The 18,906-nt window shown below is 38.7% G+C and overlaps 1 protein-coding gene across 1 annotated transcript; it reads right to left on the bottom strand.

Moving 5' to 3' along the window:
- Window positions 1-1,035: 1,035 nt before the first annotated feature.
- On the bottom strand, window positions 1,036-17,901 carry plb1 (phospholipase B1). The gene is made up of 43 exons (XM_020638714.3): window positions 17,618-17,901; window positions 17,116-17,165; window positions 16,900-16,963; window positions 16,691-16,754; window positions 16,540-16,574; window positions 15,899-15,965; window positions 15,750-15,798; window positions 14,258-14,323; window positions 14,099-14,164; window positions 13,962-14,011; window positions 13,797-13,866; window positions 13,600-13,707; window positions 13,417-13,455; window positions 12,946-13,017; window positions 12,716-12,790; window positions 12,559-12,619; window positions 12,014-12,072; window positions 11,753-11,826; window positions 11,573-11,616; window positions 10,766-10,874; window positions 10,589-10,640; window positions 10,400-10,480; window positions 9,121-9,186; window positions 8,942-9,042; window positions 8,767-8,848; window positions 7,724-7,828; window positions 7,022-7,117; window positions 6,865-6,936; window positions 6,687-6,764; window positions 6,512-6,572; window positions 6,360-6,418; window positions 5,876-5,943; window positions 5,741-5,784; window positions 5,482-5,581; window positions 5,328-5,379; window positions 5,132-5,212; window positions 4,201-4,266; window positions 3,931-4,025; window positions 3,550-3,631; window positions 2,456-2,560; window positions 2,247-2,342; window positions 2,045-2,119; window positions 1,036-1,950 (listed from the first exon to the last, which is right to left on the bottom strand). The coding sequence occupies exons 1-43, from the start codon at window positions 17,679-17,681 to the stop codon at window positions 1,654-1,656; spliced, it is 3,300 nt and encodes a 1,099-aa protein (XP_020494370.3). The 5' UTR covers window positions 17,682-17,901; the 3' UTR covers window positions 1,036-1,653.
- Between the last annotated feature and the right edge of the window lie 1,005 nt (window positions 17,902-18,906).

The following is an 18,906-nucleotide window of genomic DNA, read 5'->3' as shown; positions in this document are numbered from 1 at the left end:
GATGAATGTTTTATTTTTATTTCTTGCTTTTACGCTTTGCCTGTAAAGCACTTTGGTCAGGTGAAGCTGTTTTTAAATGTGCTATACAAATAAACTTGATTTGATTTGATTTGATTAAAGCTTATAGGCACTGAAGTACCCCCAACTGCTCAGGCGCTCTTTCATGTGCAGCCCCTCACTCTGAAATCTTTCCATTAGTGCATGTCCATAGGATGCTGTTTGTTCAGTGTGTATATTTCAGCCTATTTGTGCGTGTGTGTACTGTAGCATGGCTCAATGACAGAGTGTAGAAGTAATTCTCCCTTATTGGAGTCAATAAAAGACATCATCTTTTTCTTCTTTTTATCAAAAAAGTCTCAGTATCTGTTCATGTTTGCAGTGGTGGGAGGATAAATTAGAGCGTATCATCAAGTAGTAGCAATCACTAAAGAAATTTATATTTGCTACCTATGTTATTTTTTCAAAATGTTGCTTTCATACAATTTTTAATATTTGTTGAATCAAAGAGACACGTACACTTCTAAAGAGTAATTTAAATGTCGAAGCCACTTCAGGTTTTTTCCTGTATCAATACATCATATCTCACAAAGTGATCAAGTGTTTTATTAGTAAAAATCAGCAATCAAATAAAAGTAGGGGAGTTATTAAACCACTCCTAAATGTAATGGCGTTGCAGAAAATGAAAGTAATCAAAGTCCAGATAGAAGAGCCTACATCAGAACTTTGGTAAAATGTACTTTCCAGCGCTGTGATGCTTGCAACATTATTAACAGAGGCAGTCGGCGGCTTTCATCACTGTAAAGAGGTCGTAAAATAAATCGTTTAATGTTTTATCAGCCATCCATGTCACTGGTGATAATGGTTGTCATTATACACTTATGCTGTTGTAGTTTATAGTATAGGGATTTTTATATAACCCCCATTAGCGCAAAATTGTGATAGTTTCCTGGAATTGCAGCCCACAACATTCAGAGAATAATTGGTGTCAAGTTGTCTGGATGCCAGACATCCAGCTACACTGGATGAAAGTTAATATAAATGATTGCACAAGCTTTATTAAAAAAACACTGTCACAATAAAATACATTTGAATTATATAAAAAAAACACACAATGAAGAAAAAAGAAATAATGGCTAATTACATTGTATTTTCTGACTTTTGTCACAACCCAAAAAAGGTCACATAAAGTTAGATTTGTATTAACATGAACCACAAGTCCAATGACTTTACATTCAGCATTTAATTCAAAAAATCTTTTCAGGCATGTTGTGAATTGTACCATTCACAGTGTGACGGTATGTCTTTTGTTGAATCAAATTACAGCAGCAGCAATAAGTTAATGTGTGTGAGTAAATTCTGTATTTTTCCCATCAAATCTACAGGGTTTGTATTGTAGTGGTTGATAATTGCATTGCTAAATGAAGTCGGTTGTAAGGCCAGCTACAACATATAAATACGGGATAATGCATCAAAAACAGCTCGTCTTATTTATTGCTTTAGTTAAGTAGAGATTGGTGTATTTTTTCCTGCTTTGCCCTGAGGAAACGTCACGTCTCATTATATAAAAACAGCTTCATCATGCTCAACACTTTCTTTAAATATGTTGATGTCTTCACTTAAATATTCCAGTCCAAAGCTACAGTAAGCAGCACTTTAAAACACTGTTCCCTTCATCTCTACTGCAGAATTCATCTTTCTGTTGCCTCTCTTGGCTCTGCAGGAGAGGAGGAGCCAGGTGACTCCAAAGCCAATCAGAAGCCCCGTTACGGCCAACACAGCAGCGAGCCATACAGGCACATAGTCGGTGCAATCAGGGGGGAAAGGCAGGGCTGTGCTGTGCGTATTGGATGCTGGGGAGGTGTGAGGTATATCTGTGCCGTCGGATTTGGGTGCTGTGGTGGTGGGCAGACTGGGTAAGCTGTTCACTCTTGTGAAGATGAAAGGATGCTCCTGAAACACACAGAAACAACCATTACATTCCCTTTTATGAACCGTGTGTGTCATACTGTACAGATAAATCAAAACTGTGAGTCAACTTTCTTACCTCGGTGGGGCACTTGAGGCTGTCTCTGCTGTTTCTGAAATTGTTGTACGTCTGTTTTTTACCCACCGGCTCCAACTAGAGATAAAACAGAGCACATGTTTGCTCAGTCTATGACTAAATTTCAGTTAAAGATGTGGTTACTTAGGCAGACTTATCCAAACCCTTTCCCCTGTCAAACACAGTTAGCCTTTAAATAGCTCACCATGTTATTCCACAGAGCTGTAGCCATGTCAGCATGACCCCGTTCACTGAAGTGGAAACAGTCCTCAGAGAAGTATGTGTCGTCAGGTCTCGCATCCTGGAGGAAAAAAAACATTACTTTTTTTTTTTTTAGAAATGATTCGCTTTAAGTGAAGGGGCTTGTGAAAATGTTTGTATATGTGGAGGTTTGGATGCCCACAGTGGACCTACAGCATTCAAAGGAACAACGGTGTTCTTAAAAAACGGCTGAACGACCACAGCAAAGTCCTCCCTGCCATCATAGCGACCTCCGTACACCAACTTTTCTGTGTCAACCTGAAGGCAAAAAACATCATCGCACATGTTATTCAGGCTCATATTATGACGGTGCTTTGTTGAAATTGATCATAATCCTCTCCTGATATGTTAATAGTTTGGTTAAAATATCACATAACACACTTTGGTATTGTAGTTTTAAATTTAAAAAAACTAACAAAAAATGTGGAATTGCAATTGCTGTGCAAAAAGATGTCTCCTAATTCACTGAAAGGGCTTCTATAGCTCTGCAATGAATCAACCATTGAAAGAAAATCAATCCCTGACATTTCTTGATAAATGATTCACCATTGAAGTCATTTTTCAAACAAAATATCAAACATTACTGTAGCTGCTCCCAGGTTCTTTCATGATTTTCTTCGTCATTTTTTAAGGATTTATTTCTGAGCTTTTTGTGCCTTTGTGGATAGAGTTTGAGATTGGGGAGAGAGAGAGAGTGATGAATGACGTGGGTAAGAGGCCACAGGTTGGATTTGAACCTGGGGAAGGACTACATCCTCTCTACATGGGGCGCGCAAAATAACCACTTGTCCACCGGCGCCCCTTTCTATTTAATTTTTAAGAGTACATGACGAGTCTCGGATTGTTGGACTGCTGGTTGGACAAAAGTTTTGCTTTAACCTCCTGGGAGTTGTGATTAGCATTCTTTTCACAATTTATCAATAATGAATCCCGCAATTCTGCAACTTTTTGATTCTTTACTCACTTCATTTGGCAGATTAATGTGATGAAAATCAAATGTTACAGCTAACTTCCACCAGATGCGTGTTCGGTCTACCTAGCTGTGACATCACATTTCACGCTGGTGTGTCTACATCTTCAAGCCGGATTTAGGTGAAGAACAGAGAAACTTTCTAAAATCAAACTCTGTTGATGCATCTTTCTGCAGAGCAAACATCTGAGTGAAAAAGAGCTATACGACCCGCCTCCCCTTTTAAGAGAAAGGGGACTTGAACTAGATTTTGGTCACACAGTTTGTCTCTGCCGACCTGTAGTTCCCGATTGATCCGTTTTACTTCTGCCAGCTCGAGGGAATCCTCTCCAGGCAACAAGAAGCACGGGCAGACGAACCTGAGGATAAAGTGTGAAAGAAAATACACAGCTGATATTGTGAAATAATTACATCTCAATTATATTTGACTTACAAGAAATACACAACGCTATACTTTGGATTGTAAAAGTTTGCAGGTGATTTTGGGATAAAGTGTACTTTGAGTAACTACTCATTTTGAAATATTTATTTTCTAAAAAGACAAGTTTAATCAGTGTTATAAGAAGTGTTGTTGTTTTCAAAGGAGTAATGTTCCTGGGCCTCAGTGGTCTTTGATTCTTTTAGAATTGATCCGGCATGAGTGGATGGATGAGCATACTGTTGCAACACATTGCATCCCAGACTGTCCCTCTTGATCCTGCGAAGACCTTCAATTTCAAGGATATCCAAGACGTTGACAATCGTCCTGGGAACCTACGGCCAAAGAGCAAAGAAGCATGATCTTTAAACAACTTCAGAGACTAAATAGAGAATTCATCCATTTGTCAGTGGGCGAGGAGGGAAGGAAATGTGTGCCTCTAAATCTGGGAAAGAAAACTGCACATTTTTAGTATTATTTACATATTCATAACAGAAAATATCATTTTACCTCTTCATAAAGCATGTCTAAGCTTGTCATCATGTGGTGGCTGTAGTTCTGAGGTGACAAAGTGGCCTGCAGTTTGAAAAAAACAAAAGGCAATTTAAGACAACACACAATTCACAAAGCTTTTAAGTAATTTATAGTGGACACATGTACAGGCATTCCCTTTCTCATCAACACATATGCTCTGTGGTTAAAAAAAGGCGATAATTAAGGCACAATTAAAGGAAACTTGGATAAAGAGGACTTAAAAAGATAAGCTAAAGAGCCGATATCGTGCAACATGCATGAGCGTACGAGCAACAGCCAACCCTACGCTGTCACTACAGACTCAGAGCTCATCTTAAATTGATGCTGCGCTTTGATATTCTGCTTCAAAGCACAAACATTAAAAGAGAGACTGCCCTGTCAGTGGAGCGTAATGGAGAGAGAGAGGGAGAGAGAAAGTGAGAGAGAGAGAGGATGAAGAGAGTCTGGCTTGACCTCTGCGTTGTTTATGCCTCTTAGAGAACAAGGCCAGTCACTGTGCCCCTGTGATTGTTTAATGTAGACAGAGGCTGAAACAGAAAGAGGGGAGAAGGAGGAGGACGAGGGGGGGGGGGGGGGGGGGGGGGGGGCTGTTTTGCGTCGGAGGGGTGAAGTGACAGAATGTGCTCACTGAAAAGAAACCGTGTCTGCTCTCATCTTACTCTGACACAATAAAACAATTAGAGGAGGGCTGATCACAAAGCCCGATTATTCTGCTCCAGTGCGCTGTCCCGTTTGGCGAGTGATATCATGAGACGGCTCTAAACGCAGCATCACACAACACTATGCAGGATGCTGCAGCACTGTGATGTGGTAGGAGACAGATTTTCAGCAAATGGAGGGCTTTGATATTGCCCCTCATTCATGGACTGTCCTTCATGTCCCGGGACAACTTCTGAAAATCACTTACACGGTCATTGCAGTACTGACACAGGTCATTGCCTCCGATAAAGAGGGTCACCAACTTCCAGTCATTCTGAAAATCCATCGTCTGTTTATGTAAAAAAAAACATGAAGAGATAATTAGAAAGATGGACTTTTTTTTTTTGATACACTTTAATATTATTTGCTTATACTGTATTTTTAGCACGGTAAAATCAACTCACAGAGTCTTTTTTCATGAGGTCAATCAGGCGTCGGACCTGCCCTGGGATTCCTCTGTATCACATAAGAGTATTTTCAATGCCTTAAACAAAATGTGTGAAGTGAGCCAGTCAAATCTGATAACAGATCAAAGCCATAGGAAAAAAAAAAACTCACGCTATTTTGGCTCCTGATACAGCCACATTAAAGCCAGTCTGTCTTTTACCCTGCCCCTTCGACACTCCTTTGATATTAGGGTTGAACTTCTTCAGAATATCTGATGGGGGGGGGAAAAAAAACACCAAAAGTAGGAAAACTACTTCAGAGGAGACCAAATTTGAAGTTTTTTTTTTCATAGTCTAACTCTGCTATCTAGTGGTGCTAACGTGCACAACATGTTAAGACAAGTGCAGCACAGACTCATGTGGGGACTTACTCGGTAATGTTGTGACAGTCTCAAGTTGTTTGTCTCCTCCAATGCTACATATAAAAAGAGACGTTTGGTAATGAGTAAAAATGTGATGTTCATGATTTATTTATTTTTTTAAATAATTTTTGTGCAGTCTCTTACCTCCATGACACCCCTCTGTACTCAGTCCTTAGCTGCAGCAGATTCTTTGCTTTAGCACCGAAGCCGGCCTGCATGCAGAAAAAGATCTGTTATTTTAGACTCTTGTCCTCTGCTTCTCTTTCTGACTTAAAAATAACGATACTCTCTCTTGTACATTACTTTCATTTATCTTGAGAAAAATAGATTTTTCACTGTGCGTGATTATGAATGAAAGAGGTACTTATTGCACTTTGAACGGACAGAACTGTATCACTAGATCTAAGAGAAGATCACAATGATACAGAATATGACAAACTGGAGTTAGTAAAATAGTGTGTAGAAAATGATTCACAAGACAACAATAAAGACATAAGTTTATCAAGATAGAACTATGGGATTAATTAAACTGTGGCCTTCAGTAAGGATCTTTTTCATTTAACCGTTTACAAGCTGTGAAAATGAATAGACCACCATTACAAACAAACGTTCTTTTGTGCAAATTTACCGTAATGGAGTCTCCCAGAGCAGCCACCACTTTGATGTCAGCTGGTCGTATCCTGTGAGCTAAAAAAAAAAACCCCATCAACATAAGCATTAATTACATCTATCCTTTTTATTTTCTTCATTAAACCCAGTAGAAACACAGTGAAAGGCTACCTGAAGTGGGTACAGTGTTGGAGGGTGCTGTGTGTTGACAGGAAAAGTCGGTTCCCCAATTCTAAAAAAGTTACAGAGACATATTTGAATTATTTATCTTGGTGTCATGGATAAATAAAAGTGACTTTCCCTCCTGAGGCTGTGATGTGCTTGAGAGACAGAAACGTTGACGTACTGTGACAGGAGGAGGAGTAGGGGGAGGGCCTGGAAAGGTGTAGTTACTGTTGATGGCAGTCCTAATAAATGGGTTGCTCTGATAAGGAAAAAAAATCACAAACTTATAATAGATCGAATAAATTAAAGCAACACCAAAAATGTGATAATGTTGAGTTTTTCTTGAATAAAAAATGTACCTGAGACGGACACTTCAAGTCGATGCCAACTGTGAAGTCTTGTGTAAAAGTCTTGTTGCCCACCGGCTCTAACTAAGAGAAAGAACAAGTCAGTGATCATTTCTGAATCATTACATATAACAATATAATACATGTGTTCTGATAAAGTAAAGCCTACCATGTTGTTCCAAAGAGCACGAGCCATCAGGGTGTGAGCTTTCTGACTCAGATGGAAACAGTCGGGCGAAAAGTACGAGCGATCAGGCCGGCCATCCTACATAATGTGAAGATATAGAGGGGTGGGTGTTAAAGGTCACATATTATGCAAAATACACTTAACATGTATTCCATCGCTTATATGTGTCCCTGGCTGTCTACAAACCCATACAAAAGTCCATCCTCTCTGTCTTTTGCCTGCCTCACCCAGCTCAACAAGGCTGTTTGGAGATTTTCCCTTTGTGACATCACAAAGGGCAGTAACCCCTCCCCCCAGGTGGGTGACACTCCCACAGCTAGGCGTTTGTTCTGCCCTCTGAGTCTGCCTTCTCACTGTTAACAATAGGACATGGAGCGAGAAAGCCCATACCACCCAAGTCCCTCCAGAGGCGTGGTCAGACACAGCTCATTTACATATTTAAAGGCACAGACACAGAAACAGCCTGTTCTGAGCAGGGCTGAGATAGAGGGGTTTATAGACTCGATGAAATACAGGATCAGAGTGGATTTTTGACAAGAAACTTCACAGACATGTTTTTTCTGAGCTCTGAGACTTATTAAAACTTGTTGAAAAGGAGGATAACATGTGACCTTTAATGAAAAACTAAAGGGAAAAAACAAATGCAATATTAATAGTCAATGTCTCCAGTGTGTCTTCTCCTACCTCTAAAAAGGGAAGGAAAACCTCTCTGAAGAAGGGCTGCAGCACCACGGTGAAGTTGTTGTGAGTGTCGTAGCGCCCGGAGTCGATCAGCTCTCTCATACCGAGCTGGACACAGAGAAAGAAGAAGATAAAGAACATACCTCAGCTGCAATGTAATGACTGATCATCAACAGATATCATTTCTGGTACCTGGATCTAAACTTATTCTGCATCCTGTTGCACTTTCCAACTGTGATGTCATACTGTTTCTATTAGTGATGGTCCTGAACTAAGATTAAAGAGATTGGATGGGGGTTGACTGGTGTTTTTATGCTGTGAATTTTCTCTTTTTAATACTTTTTAAATTGTTACTCTAGTAAATTGCTGTTCTCTCTTTGATTTTTGTTTTATTTTGTTATGTTTACTTTGATTTCATTTCAATACAGTTAAAATTGTAACCACAAAGCATCAGTGATATGCTTGGTTTTTTTCTACGGTAAAAAGTAAGAGCAAGAAATAGGAGTATACCTGTTTGACTGGTCACTGATGATGGCCTTTTTGCACACTTAGAAATAAGTAGAAAAATAGAAAAGACCTTTGCACATCCATTTCACAAGAAACGTGCATAGGAGAACGAATGTGTCCATCAAAAACTTAAAGGTAAACTCCCACACTGTGTTTATTTTTTGTTATTGGCAATGTACTAGACCTTAATCAGGTATTACATCTTACACAGGAAGTGGCTACAAGCCTGCAACCAATCATCATTATGACGTCTGCTCTGAATCAACAAATTTAAAACAAATAAACATCAGCCTCCTGGTTGAAACCACACACATCAAAACAACGACCGAAAGCTGAAAGAGGCAATTCTACTTAATATATCAGTTCATAATCTCCAGTTCAGGGGACACTAAAGGTCCTGAGAAGTACATTATGATCCAAACACAAAATCAGAAATGTTGCAACACAGCAAACGTTTTTCATAGGTTGGCAGACTAAAATCATTTTACATCCTCAGTCACACTTCTAAACACTTCTTAAAAATAAGTGCTGTTTAGTACCTGATAGGCTCCATTGAAGTCGTTGACCTTCTCCAGTTCTGATGACCCCTTTTTAGGCTTCAGTATGCAGGGGCAAACTAAACTGAAACATACAAATAAAAACGTTTTAATGATAACATGATAGGTTTTTTTCTTCTGTCCAGATGTTGGTTTTACACAACTTCAAGTCACTGACCCCACAAACCAGGTCGGACAGCCCAGAGTTTGATCATAGTGCAGGTCACGTAGCGGTATCATTTCCAACAACTCCACCAGGTTAACAATGGCACGAGGAACCTGGATTATACAAGAACATTAAGTTAGTAAACTGTTTGTAATTTGGATTACGAGAGTTTGCAGAGGAAGTAAACATACTTCACTGTGGAGGATGTCCAGAGCTTGGCGAATGCGAGCGACGAAGTTCCTGGGTGAGAAGAAAACCTGAGGATGATAAACACAAGAGGCAAACATGAAACGTTACTATAGTGCATACATAGATGTGAGACACTTCACAGCTCTAACTGACACTCAATCATTTAGGTAGTCAATCAAGAGAAAAAAAATTGACAATACTTTTATCACGGATTAATCGCTTGAGTCGGCGAGTAATTTTTCGGACAATATTGCAGAAAAATTCCAGATTCTCAGATGTTTGCTTGTTGCCTCTTTCTTTTCTTTTCTATGATGTTTTGTAATTTGAATATTTCACTTCTCTCCCTGAAAAATGGTGATAATTAAAAATACATTAATTAAAACTGAAGAAGTCACTGATGAAATATTGATGCAGATTGATCAATATGGATGTATAAAATAGTTGTTTACAGCTATAAAACATACTTTTTTTGGTTTCACCTTGTCTTTCAAAAGAACAAGTCAAGTCACAGTTATTCATAAAGCAGATTTTAAAACAGCAGCAGGTGACCAAAGTGCTGTACAATGCATCAAAGAAACTTTTATAAAAATAAAGAAATAACAATAAGGAAAGCAGAAAGAAAACCTGATAGAAACGGCCTCTTCAGGACCAGAGGACTCAAACGCTAACATATAAAAATGTGTTTTGAGGCGGGACTCAACAGGGGGGGCAGGCCTGATGGAAGGGGGTTTTGACTGCAAAGGCTCGATCACCTTTGAGCTTGAGCCGTGAGCGAGGGACAGCCAGGAGGCCCACATCGGACCATCTTAGTGGCCTAGATTGGCCTAGAAGTTTAAGAGCTAAGGAGGAGGTCACATTTCGGTTATGTACAGGGGAGCCAAGTTATTCAGGGCTTTAAAACCAAACAGCGCAACGTTAACATTAATTCTAAAGCGTATTGGGAGCCAGTTAAGAGATGCAAGGATAGGACTGATATGCTGCCTCTTCTTGGACCCAGTTAGAAGCCCAGCTGCAGCGTTTTGGACCAGCTGCAGGCTTATCCCGGTATATAAAGAATTACAGTAATCAAGCTGGGAGGAGATGAATGCATTGAAACCCATCTTCTCACTTAATGAGAAGATGGGTTTTAATAAGAATCTTGTAAAGTAGGTTTCAGAAATATTGACAGATCTGTACTTTATATTTGTCCTCTCCAAGACAGAGAGAAACGCTCAATAAGCATGTGAAAGTCATTACATCATAGTACGAACAAAATTTGCATGTACAAATATGAACGCTCACGCTGTCTGTGCAGAAGTCACAGATGTCGTTGCCTCCAATAAAGATAGTGATCACTTTCCAGTCGTTATGGAAATCAATGCGCTGTAAAAGGAAATAAGCGGTTACAACTGTGTTGATTTGGTAATTGGGAACATAAAACAGAGATGAAGGTTGCATCAGAGCATATCTCTAGTTGTAATGAAGCCTTACCGAGTCATTTTTCATTTTGTCCACCAGGACGCGCACCTGTTGTACCATGTCACTGAAAATACACACGTTTGAAGGTAAAATAAAAAATAAAATAAGTGCAAATTCTTTGTTCTGCTGTAGCATAAGTTCTGCTGAGGTAACAGTTAGTTATGAAATTAAGTGAAAGACATGACTGACCCACTCTTGGCTCCTGCCACAGCCTGATTGAGGAAGGCTGTAGGAGTGTTCTGGTTACCAACTCCCTCAGAGAAGCCTGTCAGGTTTGGGTTGAACTCCTTCAGGATGTCTGCAGAGCACAAAGGATGATCAGATTGACAGTGAAGTGAACACAGTATTTCATAAGATGTGTTTTTTCCCTCCTTTTTTTAAAAGATGTACTTTTGGGGGGTTTTGTGCCTTTATTTGAGACAGGACAGGGAAATGAGCCACAGGTCTTATTCCAACCCGGGCCGGTCACTCTCGAGGTCTTCAGCTTCTGTACATGGGGTGTGCACACTAACTGCTAGGCTACCGGCGCCCCAGCATGGCCATTTAAATTGTAGAATTTGTATTTTTTACAACAACAAAAAACAAATATAACTGTGGCAGTAACTGATAGATACTGAACTAAGACATGGAGGTGTGTGTGTGTGTGTGTGTGTGTGTGTGTGTGTGTGTGTGTGTGTGTGTGTGTGTGTGTGTGTGTCAAACAGCAGGATCTATCACTTGGTATTGTTTTGATTCTTAACATATAAAAGGCGTGGCTCTTTAACAGTCATTATTAAACTCATTTTAAGATTTAGTTCAAGCAGATGGCCAATAATGATGATAATAATACGTCATCATAGTTTACTTTATGAGGCAGTATCAGGCCACAGCTGACCTCTGATGGACACTGAACATGTGATTTAAATAAACATTAACCTTATTGTGACATTTCATTGTAGGCAATGCAATAACAATAGTTTATAATACCATAACGGGGGGGGGGGGGGGGGGTCTTACTTGGCAGAGTGGTCACTGTTGTGATGTTTCCATCACCACCAATGCTGAATAACAGAGGGGGAAATGGAAGAAAGAGCTTGTAAGTTTCAAAAAAAGAAACGAACATTACCAAAGGAAGTGCTAAACTCTTTTCCCACACTATGAAACATTTGAACACAGGTATTCAGTAGCTTATCTCACCTCCATGACAGCCCTCTGTACTCATTAATCACTAACAGAAGGTTATCATTCTTCGCACCCACACCATTGGCTGCCTACAGAAACGACAGATCTTAGAAAATATCACATGCAGAACCAGAGCAAAGGGGAAACATAGTGAAACAAGATGCATGTCCTTTATATTTATATTGACTGTTTATCTGGTCTGTATCTATCCTAATGTCTACTGGGATAAGTATAGATTTAGACAAAGGAAGGTGAGTGATGAAGGGAAACACTCACAGTCAAAGAGTCTCCTACTGCCGCCACCACCTTAACATCTCCAGGTCTGAGTTCATGAACTACACAGAGGATAAAGCATGTGAGCGCAGTCAGATTTCAAAAAATAGTTCCAATAATATATTAGTAGAACATTAGCAGTAAAAGCTAAACAATAAATAAATGAATGTCCTGGTAACAAACACCGTTTAAAAAACACCTTTTTGCACATTTACATTTAATCTTTCATATTTAAGACTAGTAATGCTTAGTTAAATCCTGGTTGTATATATTCTCATTCTTAGTTTTGATATTTTTTGTGCTTATTTACTTTGTATTTAATATTATATTGTGCTTAAATTTGCTAACATTGTGTTTTTTGCTCATATTGTGTGTTTGGAGAACCTGCTGCTGTAACGCCAACTTCCCAGTTTGGGATCAATAAAGTAATTCTATTCTATTCTATTCTATTCATTGTGAAGAAATGGCAGTCTAAACTGAAATCCTTTATTAAACATTATCTATGCGTTTCGACTCAACTGAGTCTGCGTCAGGATCAAAATATGTACCTGAGGTGGGTGGGAAGGGAGATGGACTGCGGTCAGTGCAGTTGATTTCAGTTCCCATAAACTGCAAACAAAAAAACAGAAAAGAATCCTCACATGAGTTCAACCGTGTGTGCTGGTATATTAACTGGTATTTATGAATCTGAACCTAATGACCCACAGATTCAGTTAGCGGAGAGGAATCCAGCTCTCTTTCAGTGGGGGAGTTCTTTTGAGTCCGCAGGAAAGGCCGTTCCTGTGAGAAGAAGTTAGAGAAGGAAATGCTGAAATCATGTTTTTTTTTTAGGTTTTTCTCTGTAATATTCTGGCTCAGAAAGAATGCACCACAACCACATTTAGAACTGATTTGTTTATCTCTGTCTTATCAGGGGATAGGAGGACATGCCTCACCTGGGTAGGACAGGGAATACTTGTAACGCTCGTGTCCATGACCTCTGCCTGACTGTCTGTCGATGGCTGGATCTGGAGGGACACAACATGATTGGTTTGAGTTTTTAAGGTTCTGGTGGGGCCATTCAGCACAGCCAATTACCTTACAGTGACAGTAACCGTACAGATAACATAACTAGTGTATTTAGATTCAGATAAGCTGGTGAAAATTATCCACAAGTTAATCTTTACATCTCTTATCTAATATCATGTCAGACCAATGAACTGTAATCATGCAGCTCCATCTTAGTTTTGCTTTGAGGAGTTATGATGAATATTATCTGTCGGTTATTTTACAACTGAGACTCGAGGTCAGTTTGAGTGTCAGAACAATATGTGCACGAGGTTTTTCAGCGTCCTGGCGAATATAAACATACAGAAAAGTGAGCATTTAACTTTCCTTTAAGACTCTTTGATGTGATAAGAACGTACCATGTTTGTCCAAAGCTGAAGAGCTAACTGGTTAAGGTCCTGCAGAGAAACACACAACATAGGCCGGTTTCACATGAGCCAAATCAGGTGTCATTCATGCAGTGCTCCTGGAAGAGGGGCTGCACTACATAAAGTTGTGTTTTGATTATAAGTGTCAGCTGGTTATAGCTTTCCTCTTCTTACAGAGTCTGAGATGTGATCAAGGATAGCAGGCGTAGACTGCAGCACAACAGTGAAGTCTGACTTTTCGTTGTGCCACTTTGGATTTTCCAAGACATCACTTAGAGAATCCTAAAATGAGACATCAGGGTATTTATTGAGTGGGCTGACAAATATGATTTAGATGATCATGCATGTACCGTCAACTTAACGTATTTTACCTGCAGGGTTTTCAGGAGAGTGGCCGTCTGTAGTCGCTGGTTTACGTTATTATCTCTCATACATTCACACCTGAAACAACAACATATAGAATGTATTTTGCTGGCTTGTGAATTGTGCATTCATCAAAAACAAAACGCTTCAATCCTTTCATTTTAAACACTCACTTTTCTTCTTGATAACTCCAGACCACGACATGAACTAAAGTGTGATGCACCTGTAAAAAATACAAAACTCCTTTCAGTTTTCTTTCAACCCTATTATCTATGCACGGCTGATTTATATTTAATGAAAAGCTGAGTACCTGTTTCTGCAACAACTTCAGAGCTGCTTCCACCTCCTGCACAGCAGCTTTAACATCTGCAGCCACCTGAAGCCCAAAGTAACAGTTTCACATCTTTCTCACATCCTGAATCTCTTAGGCAGACGACACTGAGCATGATTTGTTAAGAAGGAATCTTACATGTGGTGAACAGGCACAGAGGGAATCTGCTGGGACATAAAGCAGCACAAACTTCCATTCTGTCTCCTACAAAGATATAAGAAAGAGAAAACTGGGAAAACTTCATCCATTGTGAGATGTGGGTTTAAACTCCAGGAAAGTGTAGTAACTACAATATAAGATACTGAAATCCACAAATAAAGCTTCTTTTAAAATGTACATGTAAAAGTGGGCGTGGTCGTTAACCACCAAAGAGAGGATTTTGTGCTAAACAAATGCTTGCAATGGATTCAGAATCCTGAAAAGAACTTGGCTTGCCCCTAATAAGCTACTTAAGGGTTTTTCTTTTTTAGTTTTTCACCAATAAGGTCCTGGGTACCCAAACTTCGAGCAGCTCTCACAGATTTTCCTACTAGTGTTGACTTTAAATCTTTTCACGAAGGTTATGAGACACCTTTATGAAGACATTTAAGAAAGTTCTTGGTATGGAATGTATTCCCAGATTTTTTTGCAATATCCCCATACTATCAGTTTAAGACAGTACACAAATTAAAAATAAAAGCCTTTCATTTTTTATTTTTAAATGCCTAATAATGGGATTAATTGTAATGATTTATTGAAATTTAGCGATTAATCAGGATTAAAAAATGTAATCGTTTGATGCCTCTCAAGTATATAATAAGATGATTCAAACTAAACTGTGACTCTACAGTGATAACCAGAGAGATATCAGCAACCTGATTCAGTTTCAAAACGCTGTACATATAACGTTGTTTAGGCTGACGACTATAATAGCCATTTACTTTCAATGAAACTCAAAATCATAATTTCTCTCTTTCTTTTTTTTTAAAAACTTGCTTGAACCTTGAGACATATACAATTCAACATTTGAGAGAAACAACAACAACTGTTAGCTGAGCTTTGCATAGCATACTAAAACAGGGTGAACTAACTAAAGCAGCAAAATAAACAACAACAGCATACCAGAATGGTACCTCTACTACTAACTTATTAGCATGTTCTTCATCTACTTTGTTTACTCCATGTGTAGTGTACGTCTAACTTCCTGACATCTTATAATGGCCATCAAATAGACTCGCACAATAATCTGTTCTGTATTTTATTTTTAATGTTTTGTGCCTTCAACTGAAAATTGTTTACTGATTGTTTAAATAAGAACTACTACTGCACAAAAGTTAAAAATCAATCAAATGTTTGGCTAACCAAAAGTATTTCAGTACCTGATCACAAGACTGAAGATCAACCACAAAGAGGTAGTGGCATTTTATGCTTTAAATAGAAAATCATTGTTTGACACGAACACTTAACTTCTGCTTCTAGTTTTGGTTAAAGTTTCCTTGAGATGACCTTTTAGAAAACTCATATAAATCCTCAAACTATACCTTTTTATCACCTTCATATTTTAGTGGGTAAACACACTTAATCTGAAGTTCTCTTCATGTTAATTATTTTATAATATATGTAAATGCATGCTGAGTGGGTTAATGTGTACCTGGAGGGAAAGGGAACGTGACAGGTCCTCAGCTTCCTGCAACAAGCTTCTATAACACAAATGAATATGTGACAAACCTTCAGAGAGAACCTGATACAGCATGTGTTTGTGTTCCTGTACGTGTGTGTCATGTGCATTGTGTGTGTTACCTGGGCTGCTGTGAGTTCTGATCCACATGCTCAGTGTTGCCCTCAGGGTTAAACATGGACAGCAACTCTTTTCAAAACACACACAGACACACATGTAAACACTGAAGCTACAAAGCGTATCATTATTAACAAACAGAGAGTTTAGAATGCACACGATGCAGCTTGTTTTGTTGTGAAAGTTGTTCTTGGTGGACGCTTCACTCAATTTGCTGAGCTTTCTGTGGTATGAAAGTCATTGACCTGTGTTTTATGGCCCTCTGTCTTATGATTTGGAGATAAAACTGGACTAAGCTGTAGGATTATTGTTCTGAGAGCTGCGTGACAACACTTTCTGTGACATGGTCTTGACTAAGACCTTGAACCAAGCTTTCTGTAAACTATAAATGCTTGAACTTTATGGTTGGATAATCCCTTTGTACAGTGGGGAAAGTGTCTCTTTTTATATTTCATCCCAGGCAAAGTTAATCGATGACAGAGCAAGATTATAGCAGTAAACATTAGGAAATTAACGACAAGGACTACTGCTTTACACATTTTTATAAAACTATAATTAAAAAAAATCTAACTTCAACATGATGAAAGTGATGATACCAAGACAAGACTTATTTTATACGACCAGTTTGTGAGAGTTTATGGCTTACCAGCTACTCTGTTGACCACTCTGGATGCTTCCTCCCTAATGCACAAGAAAGACATGATGTCATGATGACAGGATGTTAACTTTAAAGTCACGTCCAATAAATCAAGTCAAATAAAAGTGTATCTTTGCTCTTGCTGTGTGTGTTTTTCTACCTGTGTGATGGTGGCAATCCCAGGACGTAAACAGCCGAGACATCTGCAGGTCTGAGAGCGTGAACTGATGGAGACAAATCAGGAGGGGGGAAATAAAGAAGTTAGCAAGGTCATGATAGAAGACTAGGAGGAATGATTTACTTCAAATTTGATCATGAAAATTATCATTGATAAACAAGATTAGTGGTGATTAAAGCAGATATCAGTACCTGAAGAAGATGGGGTTAAGGGGGCGGGTAATGGTGAGCAGAGATACGGCTTGTAGCTTTCTGTCTGTAGCACACACACACACACACACACACACACACACACACACACAAAAAAAACTCATCAGTAGAGCATGGACACAATTTCATACATGTATATAGGTTACCATTCAATATTACGTTTTTCAAAAAGAGACATATGTTTCTGACACACAGTACCTCCTCCGATTCTTCTGTTGACGCTTCATTGTTTTGTACAATTAGGGCATCTAAACATGACAAAAAGCAACATCAAAAAAACTCAAAATGATGTCAAAGAGTTCACATTTCAGTTGAAGAATAATGAAATACAGCCTTAGAAGTTAACAAGTAGAAATAAAAGGACTGTTAGTCAGCCTTTTTGGAGTTTATCATTTGACCATGAAATAAAACAAACATATTAAAACATATAAAAAGATTATATTTTCTAGCTTTATTAAGTTGTCATAGGTTTGATTTGCTTTACTTTAATGGTCAGCTACCTTGATCTTGTGTTTGTGTTAACAGATTTTGCTCAACCCTTGTGATAAACTAGGGTCTAAAATACTTTCTGTGGTATTTGCTTATTTCATGTTTGCATCTGAAAACCCAACCTATTGCAGAAAATACAATTCTCACATCATACGATCCTCATACAGAGAGCCAACAACTTGTAATGAAAAGACAATGGACAAAGATTTACCTGCAATCTGTGCACAAGCTCCAACAATGGCTGCAAGAATCAGAAGGGCGGATCTGCTGTTCATGATGTGTTGAGATACTGAACACCTTCCGCACTGAGGGGTTTGTGTAAAGCCCACCTTTTTTTTCCCCTCAGAGAAAGAACGAGTGTAGAAGTGCCCCGTACCTGTGAGGGGTGTGGCAAAGGAATAAGACAAAAAGGACAAAAAAAGAAAGAAAGAGGGAAGCCACTTCTCATATGAGATGAAAAGGGATCAATCCTGTGACTTTCCCCGCACTCATCCTCTCTTATTCTCCGTCATATCTCAATCTTATCAGTTTATCTGGATAACACTTAACCTGACTACAGTTATATCACCTCTGCTTTATCTCTATGTGTATCTGTGTCCAGCAACTCTTCCTGTTAACCTACAGGATAACCACATGTTTTATAACAGACCTACATGTATGTATACATTGTAGAAGGTCACTGAGACGTTAAGTCATGGCTCTCAGTGTAATCATCAGTAAATCACATCATACATTCAATGGTTGAAAAAGACCAAACACATGATCTTTTATTAACTCGCACCTTATAATACTTTTTGTACAATTGTTTTTTTTTGTCCACTAGAGTTGACATTGTCATACCATATCTTACCTATGTAGGTACAAAATAACATAACAATGTACAAACTGGCTCATTGTTTAAAAAAGAATATTGTGGTTGGAAATCTTTAGCAATCATCTCTTGAGGGTTACAGTTCTCTGTGTGTTCAGAGAGTTTATACAATTGTACATAATCATCTCATTCAGAGGTAAGATCATTATGGGCAACAGGACAGTTTGTGTACACAGTGATAGTAACCACAGAGATTTTCCAGGACAATGCATATACAGTACGTCATAGTAAAGCTCACTTGGCTTTAAAAGCACAAACAAACTTCTTTTTTTCTGCTTTTATCAGCATGTTAAATCTTAGTTTTCAGCCCACAGGGAGATCTAATTGTCAATGTTGATAAATGTATGTTAAATCTTATGGATGCGCACTTTCATTTAATTTCATTTTCATTTTTTAATATGTTGCTGTTTAACTTAGAGCCAGGGTACTGATTTACTGTATGCTCATTCACGAGAAACTTCCTGGTGTTTTTTAATTTCACCAGTGTGACATAAGACTTTGTTAACGACCAGCTAGGGGTCTATAAAACTGCCCAGGTTCAGTTTTGGAGATGTGATGAGATTTGATAAGATTGCTAAATGTCTTTATGAGTTTGTCCTTAGATTGGCTTTGCAGATTGCCTGAGCCTT

Source organism: Labrus bergylta, chromosome 18 (assembly GCF_963930695.1).
Source record: "Labrus bergylta chromosome 18, fLabBer1.1, whole genome shotgun sequence".
NCBI classification, from domain to species: Eukaryota; Metazoa; Chordata; class Actinopteri; order Labriformes; family Labridae; genus Labrus; species Labrus bergylta.
The sequence above is the reverse complement of the archived record's forward strand: the minus strand, read 5'-3'. Positions and strand labels throughout refer to the sequence as shown.

Bases quoted from the DNA above. Each gene is read 5' to 3' on its own strand.
- plb1 (XM_020638714.3), bottom strand. From the start codon at position 17,681: ATGAACAGCAGATCCGCCCTTCTGATTCTTGCAGCCATTGTTGGAGCT. The intron at 9,043-9,120 runs GTATGTTTACTT...TGTATAATCCAG, and splicing joins TGGACATCCTCCACAGTGAA to GTTCCTCGTGCCATTGTTAA. The intron at 2,343-2,455 runs GTAGGTCCACTG...TTTTTCCTCCAG, and splicing joins CCGTTGTTCCTTTGAATGCT to GATGCGAGACCTGACGACAC.